Source organism: Hypanus sabinus, chromosome 18, assembly GCF_030144855.1.
Source record: "Hypanus sabinus isolate sHypSab1 chromosome 18, sHypSab1.hap1, whole genome shotgun sequence".
NCBI classification, from domain to species: Eukaryota; Metazoa; Chordata; class Chondrichthyes; order Myliobatiformes; family Dasyatidae; genus Hypanus; species Hypanus sabinus.
This window is the reverse complement of record NC_082723.1, coordinates 58,302,950-58,316,240: the sequence shown is the minus strand read 5'-3', so window position 1 is coordinate 58,316,240 and position 13,291 is coordinate 58,302,950. Positions and strand designations below refer to the sequence as shown.

The 13,291-nt window shown below is 41.2% G+C and overlaps 1 protein-coding gene across 2 annotated transcripts in view; it reads right to left on the bottom strand.

Moving 5' to 3' along the window:
• LOC132407641 (TNF receptor-associated factor 2-like) overlaps positions 1-13,291 on the bottom strand; it is a 76,863-nt gene that overhangs the window by 28,980 nt on the left and 34,592 nt on the right. For both annotated transcript variants that reach the window (XM_059994430.1, XM_059994431.1), the window contains exon 5: positions 6,239-6,400. In XM_059994430.1, coding sequence (XP_059850413.1) covers positions 6,239-6,400 — 162 coding nt within the window. The remainder of the gene's footprint in view (positions 1-6,238; positions 6,401-13,291) is intronic.

The following is a 13,291-nucleotide window of genomic DNA, read 5'->3' as shown; positions in this document are numbered from 1 at the left end:
AAGTGAAACTACACTGGATATACGATATTTCTACTTTATATAGGCTGTATATTTATCATAATCATTCCTGCTTTTACTATATGTTCATGTTATTTTAGGTTTTATGCGTTATTTGGTTTGATTTGGTAGGTTATTTTTTGGGTCTCGGAACGCTCAAAAATTTTTCCATATAAATTAATGGTAATTGCTTCTTCGCTTTACGACATTTCAGCTTACGAACTGTTTCATAGGAAATTTCTACCTTTGGATAATGGGGGAAACCTATATATATTCTCTACACAAGCAATTTAACAGAATATTGGTGTTCTGGGTTTGAGGTCAGCTCACAGGAAGCAGCTGGGAACTCTGAACTCTGCAATTCAGACCTGGTTGTGGCAGGACCCACAAGCTATTCATGCCCAGGGATGGCAGCCTCTCATTAAACAACAGAGAGGGGGAAGGGTCAGTCACATACAGGATCTCAAGTCAAAGGTTTAACCACACATTTTAACATAGACAACTCCTAACATCTCTACAACTCAACAGAATAGGGTATTCAAGTGACTAACACACACCGGGTGGGGGAAGGCAAACCCTAACAAAAGGGGTCAGAGGATAGACAAGTCCGTCATGTTGCATAGAGGGGCACATCCAGAAACTGAGTAACTCACATGGAGGAAGAGGAGATTGGGATTAGTATGCAAATAATTTGTGCCTCACATTGCAAGAACACCTACAAACTGAGTGACACATGTTGGGGCGGAGGGGGTGGTGAGGAATCCAGACTGTGACTCAATTTAGTCAAAGTGCAAAAGAGCCACCCAGAGTGATTCACATCGGGGGGGGGGGGGGGCGTGGCAGGGCAGGAGTACCCACACCGAGTGACTCGCATCATGGGCACTCCCACATGACAATTTCTTCCAACTTTATTCTACTTCATTACAAAAAATTAGTATTTTCTTCCCTTTCAGGTTCATGAGATTTTGGGATCCTCTACCACAGGAGACAAAAAAAAAACATTGGAAAAGAAAATTCTGACCATGGATGAGAAAAGGCAGAGGGGTGCAAATGTGTGGCTGCTCTGGTTAAAACAAAGAATCAAGTTCTAGCAACAACATACTTCTGAGTGCTAAAATCTCATTCAATTCACAATGCTCCAAACATCTGGTCTATTAGTTAAACTTGAAAAGTTTTGCAGCTCACTACACACCATTTGCCTTGTTCAGGAAACAACAGATGCGGCACTAAACAGACATTAAAAATGGCCATTACTCAGTGCTCAATTCCTGCTCTCAGTGTTCAGAGGAATGCTGTCTCATTCGGCTGTACCCATGTATGGTTTGAATGATAACTAAACAATTTGATTTGATCTCAGCAAAACTATTCCAGTAACGTTAATAGTGACTTGAGCACCTCATCGTTAATTTATTGCCAAGTTCCATCAGGACACCACAAGATAATTTCCTTCTGGGCTACTTCAGTGCACCAGTGAAATACTGTGTCATTGTACTTCCTTTAGCAACCAGTCATGGGGATTCTTGTTCCAGTGCAATGAATGCAGCAGAGCTACTGGGGAGATTGCAGTACTGCTTTGGATGTCCAGAACACTCAGGAGAGCACTGTAATCAAGGAAGTAACAATTTACCTGACATCACTGAACACCAGTAAAGTATTTCCCTTGCCACTTATTTCACTGCTCAGCAACCTGACTGCAATAGTAATCCCAAAGTCAGCCAGCTTTTTTTCTGACGTAGCGCTTTCTGTTATACATGCTTGTCAATTGCTGTCCAACACCTCACGGGGAAGGCCAGAGCTGTCAGAATTCATCAGTACCTGATCACTTCACTCTGAGGGGCATGGCAAACAAAATGTGTGAAAAGCTAGGGCTGAGGAATGTGTGGAACAAGGACAGAGTGGAGGTAATTTTATTCTGCATCCCATAAACACAAGAGACTGTGAAAATCTAGAACAACATACAAATTGCTGGAGGAACTCAGAGGAATAAACAGTCAACGTTTCAGGCTGAGACATGTCTGCATCAATTTCCATTCACCCTACAATCTAATTGAATGAATACTGAATTTTCTAGTCTCAGCTAACCTGCATGTGTTTCTCTCACCCCCTCCCATCCACCCAGGTTCTCTCATCGCCCAACTCCCTTTTTCCAAACACCCCAGCCCCTCATTACCCAGTTTTGTTCATTTCCCCTACCTGCTTATCACTCACACTTAACACACTGGGTCCCCTATCCCCTTCCCCAAATGGTCCTGTCTGCTAATCAACTCTCCCTTATCTGGTTCTGTATCACTTTCCCTAACAACTTTTACCCTCTGCCTCCGCCTCCAAACTCCTCTTCCCAACCTCCCCACCAACCTGGCTGGCTCCACCAACCTCCCTATCCCTCCTCTGCTTCCACCCCACAGCCACCATCTTTTGCTTTTCAACTCCAACCATCCCTCTCTTGCACTTGTCTCCATCTGTCCCTCATTCCCCTCCTCAACTGGTTCCCCCTATCGCCTGCCTGCCTTACCCTTCCCCTTCACACTTTCGATCTTGATAGGAGGATTTTAAACAAAACATCGACCATCTGTACGCCTCCACAGGTACTGCCTGACACGGAGTTCCCCATCAATTTAGATTCTCATCTAGATATATCGGATTACTTCAAAATTCAAAGTAAATTTATTATCAAAGTACATATATGTCACCATATACAACACTAAGACTCATTTTCTTGTGGGTATGCTCAATAAATTGATATTAGAATAATAGAATCAATGAAAAGCCGTTCCAACTTCAACATTCAACCAGTGTGCAAAAGACAACAAATGGTACAAATAAATAAACAAACAAATTAAATAAGCAATAACTGTCAAGAATATGAAATGAAAAGTCCTTGAAAGTGAGTCTATAGCTTGTGGGAACATTTCACTGTTGGGGCAAGTGAAGTTATCCCCTTGGGTTCAACAGCCTGATGGCTGAGGGGTAATAAACTTGCTGAAGCTGGTGATTTGAATCCTGTGGCTCATGTACCTTCCTCCTGATGGCAGCAGATCTACAGGTTAAAAGTATCATTTGTTAAATATGGATGTCTAAGCTCCAAGATGCTTCTATAAAAAGGAAAGAACAGACAATCCCAAGGGTCAGTTTCCTGAATCATTTCTGTGGGGCAGCATCAGTGACGGAAGATTCTGAATACAGCAATTTCTTCCAACTTCATTCCACTTCATTACTATACATGAGAATTTTCTTCCCTTACAGGTTCATGAGATTTTGGAATCCTCTACCACAGAAAGGTTCAGGAGGTATTGAATACATACAAGGAAATTGACAGATACTGTACTTAAAAGGATTTTACAAAAGACAGAGTTATTAAGGCTAGGATTAGACCAGACATGACCTGATTGAAAGGTAAAACAGTCCTGAGAGACCGAATGGCCTACTTTTCATTCTGTTTATTTCTGATTTTCCTACTCCCTCAATCACTGATTTCTCAACTACACGTTTTTTTGAAGACATAAATACAGTAAAACCCTTATAATCTGGCATCCATGGGACATTGATGGCACCTGATGAGCTGTTATTTCAAATTACTAGATTCCTCCAATCAGTTTCTTAAATCATCTTGCACTCTTAATTCACTTATTTTTTACATTTTACACAATCATATTTACTAGTAAAGCTTGTGCATTTAAAGGGAATGGGGACTTTGTATGTTTCTATAAGATCCCCACTCATTCTTCTGAACTCCAGAGAGTATAGTCCCAAGCAACTCAATCTCTCCTCATAGGTTAACCCCTTCATCCCTGGAATCAACCTGGTGAACCTCCTCTGCACTGCCTCCAAAGCCAGTATATCCTTCCTCAAGTATGGAGACCAGAACTGCACACAGTACTCCAGGTGCGGCCTCACCAGTACCCTGTATAGTTGCAGCACGACAACCCTGCTCTTGAATTCAATCCCTCTCGCAATGAAGGCCAACATTCCGTTTGCCTTCTTAATAACCATTGAACCTGCAAGCCAACTTCTTGCGATTCATGAGTAAGCACTCCCAAGTCCCTCTGCACAACAGCATGCTGCAAATTCTTCACTATTTAAATAATAATCTGCTCTTCTATTATTCCTTCCAAAGTGGATGATCTTGTAGTTACCACCGTTGTATTCCATCTGCCAGACCTTGGCCCACTTACTTAACCTATCTCTATCCCTCTGCAGACTCCCCACATCCTGTGTACTCAGTTTAGTGTCAGCAGTAAATTTTCCCAGAGTGCTGAATCTGTAGAATTACCTGCCCAGGGAAGCAGATAAGGCTTCCTCACTAAATATATTTAAGAAACAGTTAGATAGTTTTTTTACATAGTAAGGGAATTAAGGATTATGGGGAAAAGGCAGGTAGATGGAGCTGAGTTTACGGACAGATCAGCAATGATCTTACTGAATGGCGGGGCAGGCTCGATGGGCTGGATGGCCTACTCCTGCCCCTATTTCAGATGTTCAAAGGGAGCACAGGAAATGGGGCCCCATGTTTACAGGGAGAAGATTACCTGCTGAGCCAGATGCCAAATCACCTAGATGTAGATCGTCAGAGTTTTACTGTGCAATCAGATCATCTGCACTGTAGCAGTTCAAGACCCTGGCTTGCCCTCATCACCTTAAAGGCAGCTAGAGGTGGCCAATAAGTACTAATTATAGGCAACGAAGTCTACATTTCATAAAATAGAACTAGCTGTGCCTGTGACTAGCTTGGACACTGCAAAATACTTCTACTGACTACTGCAATTAACACAATCATTTAGCTCATTAATCCAGATGACATCAACCTTGGTCACATCCATCTGCTACATTAGTGGTCGCCAACCAGTCGATCTTTAAGACTTTCCCAGTAGATCCCGAAAAAAAAGAAAAATAATTATACAAATACATTATGCTTGATAAACCTTTTGATGCAAATATGTAGTAACCTTTGAAAAAGGACCACTTGACAAGATCATGCCCAAAAGGAGCAACTTTATCTGGGACAGTAAAACGATATTCGCATACAGAGGATTTCACTAATGCACACTGGGCAGAAAAGACGGAAAGGAAAACCCCGCAACCCCGGAAACAATCTCTCTTTATAAACAGTTTCTGTAGTGGGAGTATTGCTATATTACCACGATCCTAATTGGTATTAACTTATCTTTATAATGCTGACATTACAACCCTTCTCCCTCTTTAAATTCCAACATTCCCCAAATGTACAAGAAATGGGAAACAACGACAGTGGCATCATTAGCTTGCATACTCCTGAAACTTATACTAGTGTCTCAGTAAGTTCACCAATACCAGCAAAGTTGAGGAGCTGAAATCGGGGTTGAAGGCCAAGCAAACATTCTGCTCAGAGGACGTGGATCTACAAGTGTTAAAGGACTTGTCACTCTGAATATTTTTCACAACAGTTTGATGAATCCCTGATTGTAATGCAAACAGCTCAGCTTGTTGTATTTGTCAGAATGGCTTTCCAGGATTTTACAAAAAAGGACTTTCTCATTCTTTTGCACTTAAAGGACAGAACAAGAGGTGAGGATATTTACAATGAGTTAAGAAAAGTCTGTGAAAATGACATCCCCATTGATAAACTGGTGGCAATTACTAATGATGGGGCCCCAGCAGTGTGTGGTGTGCGCGTTGGTTTTTATAGCACTGTGCCGTAATTACCCTGATTTTCCCCGACTTACTGGATTATCACTGTGTGATTCATCAGCAGGCCTTGGCTGGGAAGGTCATGGACTTTTCTCATGTAATGACACTGGTGGTCAAACTGATAAACTTGATTCGAGCAAAAGCGCTTCAGCACCTCTTATTCAAGGCATTATTGGATGAGCTCGATGCCGCTATGGCCTGTTTGATGTGCTAGTTACAGTGCTTCCTTGGTTAAATTGATTTGAAAGTTTGACAAAAGCATTTTATGTAATTAATATACCATTAGCCCAGATAAAGTGCCTCAAGTTGGAAGTACAAGCTGAGCTGTTTTTTTTCCCTAAATGATTTAGTAGGTCGATCTTGCCTTTCATTAAGACCAAGGTAGGGGATCTTGGATTTAAAAAGGTTGATGACCACTATGCTACATTCTTCACTTGGAACAAATGGACCATGATTTGGTACAAGACAACTGCTGAAGTTAATTGCAGCAGATGATCTGGTGGCTTTGAACACATGATTCAACATAGCCCAGGAAATGGTCAAGGAAATGAATTCATGCTTTGCTAAAGATAATGACCTTTATATCCTTGTGGTGAAACGTTGTTTTGCAGAACTTGCAGTTGAGGTTTCTTTCAGGACATTCTCGCTCCAAATGCCGAGATAAATCAACCCGGCGCACCTTCTTGTTGCACGCTTCACAAGGCACCAGGACATACTCACACCTTTCTTCGTGGTCAGCCTGCAACAAACAACAGATACAGATAACAGGGATAGTGCACATCTGCAACAATTGCAGGGATAGCAAGCATTAGCACAATAATGTTTGCATCATATGGCCCCTGTCCATTCAGCACGTGACAGTTGCATTTATCCCCACATCCACCACAAATACTCCTCTGCATCATGCAGAAGGGAAGCTCAAACTCTCAACGGGTCAAAGCTAGTGGCAGTGCTGTCAACTTTGAACCAGCTCCACTTCACAACATCAGGCAGAGGAAGAAGGCAAGTATAAACTTCCAGTTTGAAGCTAGAGTGACTTGCAAAAGATAAACCTGCCTCTCCCTCCATCTTTACCAACCTAACCTCATATCAACAATTGGATTTTTAGAGGGTGTAGTATTCTTTATGACAGATGTGACCAGTGAGCTAATCCTGAGTAAAAGTGAAATAAAACAGAATATATTGGAAAACTCAGGTCAGGCAGTACTCCAGAGAGACAGAGAGAAAAACAGTTTTATGTTTCAGTCTAACACCTTTTATTGGAACTTTCCTGATCTGCTAAACATTTCCAATATTTTCTATTTGTATGTCTGATCTCTGGAATCTTCTGACATTTAAGGCAGATACTGCCTGTTATTTGTTTTGTGTTGTTCAGCCAAATTCAATGAGACACAGAGGGAGTTTTATTTTGTGTTTAACTAATATTGTACTTCCTGCAGAATGCTCGATGGGAGTAAGGAAAGGGAGTTTTGGTTTAGACGTGCCCTTTGTTTTCATCTCAAATAGATGGTTTGCCAGTGCTGAAATCCATCCAACGCAGGATCGACTTAACTTTATAAATATTACATTTTCAAAATAGCTCAATTTACTAGTCACTGCAAATAAAAACAACCAACTATAATTAACTTTTTCTTTAAAAAAGAGCAGTTTTCCTGGGGAAACTGATGAGCTTATTTTAAAATGTTATTGCAACTTTCCGTGGTGTGCCAGGCAATTATCATTTCATCTAGAGTAGCAAATCTTAGGGACTTTCCACTTGTTCTGTTATTTAAAAATACAACCGAGGTACTGAGAGTTTCAGGGACTTTCCAAGCAGTAAATCAGCAACTCTGATCAAAGAACCAAGCCAAGAGCGTTGACCAATCACAGCTGATTTGCAAAGGACAAATCATTAACTATTGTTGCAACAAGGCCAAGTCATTGCACATCAGAGAGAAGGATTAGTGTCAGAAGCAGTCAACTTTTCCACCAGAGCTTCATTAATCATTCTTTACATACCAGCCACCAGACTCTCATTCCATTCACATTAATATTTGCCAGTCTCATAGTTTAGACCAAACTATTGCTAGATGTGAATCAAGATCTCTTCTGAGGTGCTGTCAGGTGGGTAGAATGATGCTGAATGTGCAGAGCTGTGGTATTGTTATAATATTGTTCCACATTTTCTCTGAAGGCACAAATGTGCTGGAACAAGTAGTCCAAAGTTCCAAGGCCATCTCAGCACTGAGACTTTGTACCAAAGAGTAGAAACAAATTATTGAACTGAGGGAGAATCACCGCTGATCTTAATCTTATTCAAACTAAGCATCAGAGGAGTACTGTGTCTGACTTTGGTAGAAAACACCAAAAGCATCCAATAATAGTAGAAAATATAAGACAAAGGGGAGGAGGGCATTTAGTTAAAAAATACTACTTCAGAAAAAGTAAAAGATAAACTGATGAACTAATGTTTACAACTCCCCTGGAATTAATAATAGCCTGCACTCAAGGTTGTTAATTGACTGGCTGCAAAGACAATGGATTCATAAGTTGAGATCTTCCTGTTTCCCAAATCAGGAAAATTTCACCAGGATTAAAAATTCACAAATGTAATGCAAAATGGAGGAGGCAGCAAAAAGAACTATACAGGTTAGCCTGATGTATGCCATTGGAAAGACGATGATATCAATTAGATTAGGAGCAGCAGATTACAAATAATGGGGTCAAAATGGTTTTCTGAAAGTGAAATTGTTTGAGAAATTTGTCACAATTATTCAAGGAGGTATTTAGCAAGGTGGATAAAGGGGGACTAAGAAATGTGGTAAATCTGGACATTTCAGAAGGCAGTTTATCTGATGCCACATAAAAGTTACCCTATAGTCTATATCAGGGGAATGGAAGTGAAGAGGGTCAGTAGCTTTAACCTATCAAAGGATCTGTCCTGGGACCAACATGTAAATGTCATCACAAAGAATGTAAGACAGTTCCTTTACAAAGTATTCATAATTTGGCATATCAACAAAAACTTTGACAAACTTATTTAGAGGCACAATGGAGTATTCTAACTGGTCTAGTATGGAAACACCAATGCCCTGGAACAGAAAAGGATACAGAAAGTGGTGGATACAGCACAATGCATCTCAGGCAAAGCCCTCCCATCATTAAGTACGCTTATATGGAGTGCTGCCACAAGAAAACAGCATCCACTGAAGACCCCACTACCCAGGCTTCTCACTACCACCATCCAGCAGGAGGCACAGAAGTCCTAGATCCTACGACACCAGGTTCAGGAACAGTTAATACCCAATAACCACCAGACTCCAAAACAGCATTGGTAACTTCATTCATCACTACCCTGAACTGATTCTACAACCTACAAACTCACTTTCAAAGACTCTACAACTCATATTCTCAGTATTATTTATATTTGCAGTTTTTTCTTTTCAACATTGGGTGTCTGCCAGTCTTCATTCATACACAGTGTTTCATAAAATTTTACCTCTTTATTTAATTTCAAGATACAATGCGGAGTAGGCCCTTCTTGCCCGCAAGCCCAGTAACTCCTGACAACCCTGATTTAACCCTAATCTAATCAAGGAACAATTTACAATGACCAATTAACCTACCTGTTGCATCTTTGGACAGTAGGAGGAAACTGGAACCCCTGGGGAAAACCCACACATCCCACAGGAGGTCATACAGAGATTCCTTGCAGATGGTGCCAGAAATTAACTCTGAACTCCAGAACATCCTGAACTACAACAGGGTTGCACTAACAGCTATGTTACCACAGCTCCCTATATTCCCTTGATTATACTCATTATATCATACTATTAGGCTTGCATTATTTTTTTCTCTGTAAATGCCTGCAAGAAAATTAATCTCAAAGTACAATATGTTAACATTTACGCACTTGTATAATAAATTTACTTTGAAAATAAAATGACAGCTTATAAAACCAAGGATCTCATATACTTCTTTAAGAGCCTTCACAGCTTGCCACACTACCTCCAGCTACCTTCAAATGCCCAAAGACATCTGTTAAATTTCACTTGCTTCAAACTTGTTCTTTAACCTCAAAAAATGTTTATCTTCTCTTCATTCCTGATTTTGTTTTATTTTGCTGTAAATATTGAAATTATGCCCTATATATCAAAGACAACATTTATTTATAAGCAAAGAACAAAAGCCCTAATAATCATCATTGACAATTTTGTCATTGCATATGTAAATGTCTTGTTGCTGGAGAACAAGATTGACAACAAAAGGACAAAATTGCCATACTGAAGGGAAATGAGGAATTGCTCTGTTCTGTGACTCACGGAGACATGGCTCACTCTGAACATGTTGGATTGGGCAATCAGACCCAATAGCTTCTCAATACAGAGGATGGACCCAACAGGCAAAAGGTTGGGGTCTGTGTTTCATGGTAAACTCTCCGTACTGCTCAGATGCAGCAGTTTTAGTCTTGTCACATTCCTGTTGCCCGGATCTGGGACATCTAACAATTAAGTGCTGACAAAGCAACGTCCAAGAGAGTTCTCCTCCGTGATCCTTACCACAGTTTACATACTGCCAAAAGCCGACATTAACCAGGAACTTGAGATATTGAATGCCGATCTCACCAAACAAGAAACTGACCACCCCAATTCATTTCAAATCAAAGTCGGGGACTTCAGTCAGGTTTGTTTGAAGAAATCTCTGCCCAATTATCATCAGCATATATCCTGCAGCACCAAAGGTCCTAACTCACCAGACCATTGCTTTACTATGATTACAAATGCCTCCAGTTTCATGCTCAGACTGCATTTTGGGAAATCTAATGATTTGGCTGCCCTCCTCCTACCTGCACACAGGCAGAGGCTAAACAGCAAGGCTCCAGAGATGAGGGCAGTAAAGAGGTGATTACAGGAAGCAGAGGAGGGGCTACTGGGTTGCTTCGAGTCTGTAGACTGGGCCATGTTCAAGGACATTAGATAACCTGAATAAATACACTACAGCTGTCACAGCATAAGCATAAGAGCACAAGACATTGGAGCAGAATTAGGCTATTCAACCCATTAAGTCTGCTCTGTCATTTCATCATTGCTGATCCTGGATCCCACTCAACCCCATACACCTACCTTCTTGCCATATCCCTTGATGCCATAATCAATCAGAAAACTATCAATTTCTGCTTTAAATATACCCATGGACTTGGCCTCCAACGCAGTCTGTGGCAAAGCATTCCATAGATTCACTACTCTCTGGCTAAAAAAATTCCTCCTTACCTCTGTTCTAAAAAGTTGCCCCTCAATATTGAGGATGTGCCTTCTAGTTCTGGATACTTGGACTTTTATAAAAACAGTCATAGACAAGTGTGTCCCTACAAGATCATTCAGAGTCTTCTCCAACCAGAATCCCTGGGTGAACCATGAGATCTGTAATCTACTGAGGGCCAGATCAGAGGCATTTGGGTGCAACAACCAATAAGGTCCAGGTACGATCTCCAGAAAGCAATCTCATGTGAGAAGTGGCAATTCTGGACCCAACTCGAGTCATAGGTGACAACAAGGTTTTGCTCCCAGATGAGCTCAATGCCTTACAAGCTCGCTTTGACGACAAAACACGGAGGATATTTCACAAACTCCCAAAGTCTCTGATGCCCCTGTGATTTCAGTTTCTGAGGCCAATGTGAGAGCATCCTTCAGGAGGGTGAACCCATGGAAAGCTACCTGGCCGAGTACTGAAGATCTGTGTTGATCAACTGACTGGAGTGTTCACCGATTTCTTTAACCTCTCACTTCAGCAGTCGGTGGTACCTACCTGCTTCAAGCAGGCTTCAATTATACCAGTGCTCAAGAAGAATGTGGTAACCTGCCTCGATGACTTTCTTCCAAAAACACTTACAATCACTGTGAAGTGCTTTGAGAGGTTGGTGATGAAACACATCAAGAGCTGCCTGAGAAACGATTTGGATCCACTCCAATTTGTCAACTGGCATATTGGGCACATAGCAGATGCCATCTCATTGGCTTTTCACTCAACTCTGGAATATCAGGACAGCGAAGATGCATACATCAGGATGCTCCACATTGATTACAACTCAGCATTCAATACCATCATTCCCTCTAACTAATCAATAAAGCTTCAGGACTTCGGCCTCAATACCTCCTTGGCAATCAGATCTTGATTTCCTTTCTTGCAAAACCCCAATCAGTTCAGATCGGCAAAAAACATTTTCTCCACAATCTTCATCAGAAATCTATGTACTTAGCCCCACCTGTTGTACTAGCTTTATACTTATGACTATGAGGCTAAGCACAGATCTAATGCAACGTTTAAGTTCGCTAATAACGCCAATATCATTAGCTGAATCGAAGGTGGCAATGAATCAACATATAGGAGGGAGACTGAAAATCTGGCAGAGTGGTGCACAAAAACAACTTTTCATTCAATGTCAGCAATCAAGGACCTGATTATTGACTTTAGGAGGTGGAAGCCAGAAGTTCATGAGTCAGTCCTTATTGGGGATCAGAAGTGGAGACAATCAGCTATTTTAATTCCTTAGTGTTATCATTTCAGAGGATCTGTCCTGGGTCCAGCATGTAAATGCCATTGTAAAGGAAGCATGGCAGCCTCTCTACTTCCTCAGAAGTTTATGAAGATTCGCCATGACATCTAAAACTTTGACAAACTTCTATAGATGCATGGTGGAGAGTATATGACTGGTTGCATCACACCTTGGCATGGAGAATCTAATGCCTTTGGATGGAAAACCCTACAGAACGTAGTGGATACAGCCCAGTCCATCACAGGTAATGCCATCTCCACCACTGAGCACATCTACATGGAGTGATGGAAAGTAACATCCATCATCAAGGACCCTCACCATCTAGGTCAAGCTCTCTTCTCACTGCTGTAATCAGGAGGAAGGTACAGGAGCCTCAGGACGAAAACCACCAGGTTCAGGAACAGTTATTATCCCTCTACTGTCAGGTGCTTAAACCAGGGGGGAACAACTTCACTCGCCCCATTACTGAACTGTTCTCAGAACCAATGGACTCAATTTCAAGGACTGCTTTATCTCATGTTCTTAATATTCATTGCTTATTTTTTTTTTCTTCTTTTGTATTTGCACATTGGTCGTTTGTCCATTCATTGGGTGCGGTCTTTCATTGATTCTATTGTGCTTTGTGTATGCCCGGAAGAATATGAACCTCAAGGTTGTATATGGTGAAATATATGAACTTTGATAATAAATTTACTTTGAACTTTTAAGGACCTTGTCAAATGCTTTACTGAAGTCCATTTAGAGAATATCCACCAGCCTTCCCTCATCAATCACCTTCATCACCTCTGAAAACACTCAATTGTTTGTAAGACCTGACCTGAAACACAGAAACATTGGCCATTCTCCAACCTGTAGGACTTCACCTGTGGCTAGAGAGAATACAAAGATCTTTGCAAAGGTCTCATCAGTCTTCTCTAGTCCGACCCTGGGAGTGTTTCACTCATCAGCCAAGGTTTCTAAAACTTGCCATTCTGTCTTTCCTCCTCACAAGGACACGCTAGTCCTGAATTCTGATCAGATGGTCTTTGAATGACTATCACATGTCATATGTAGACTCACCCACTCCTAATCTACTCTCCCTAGCTCCTGCTTAATAAT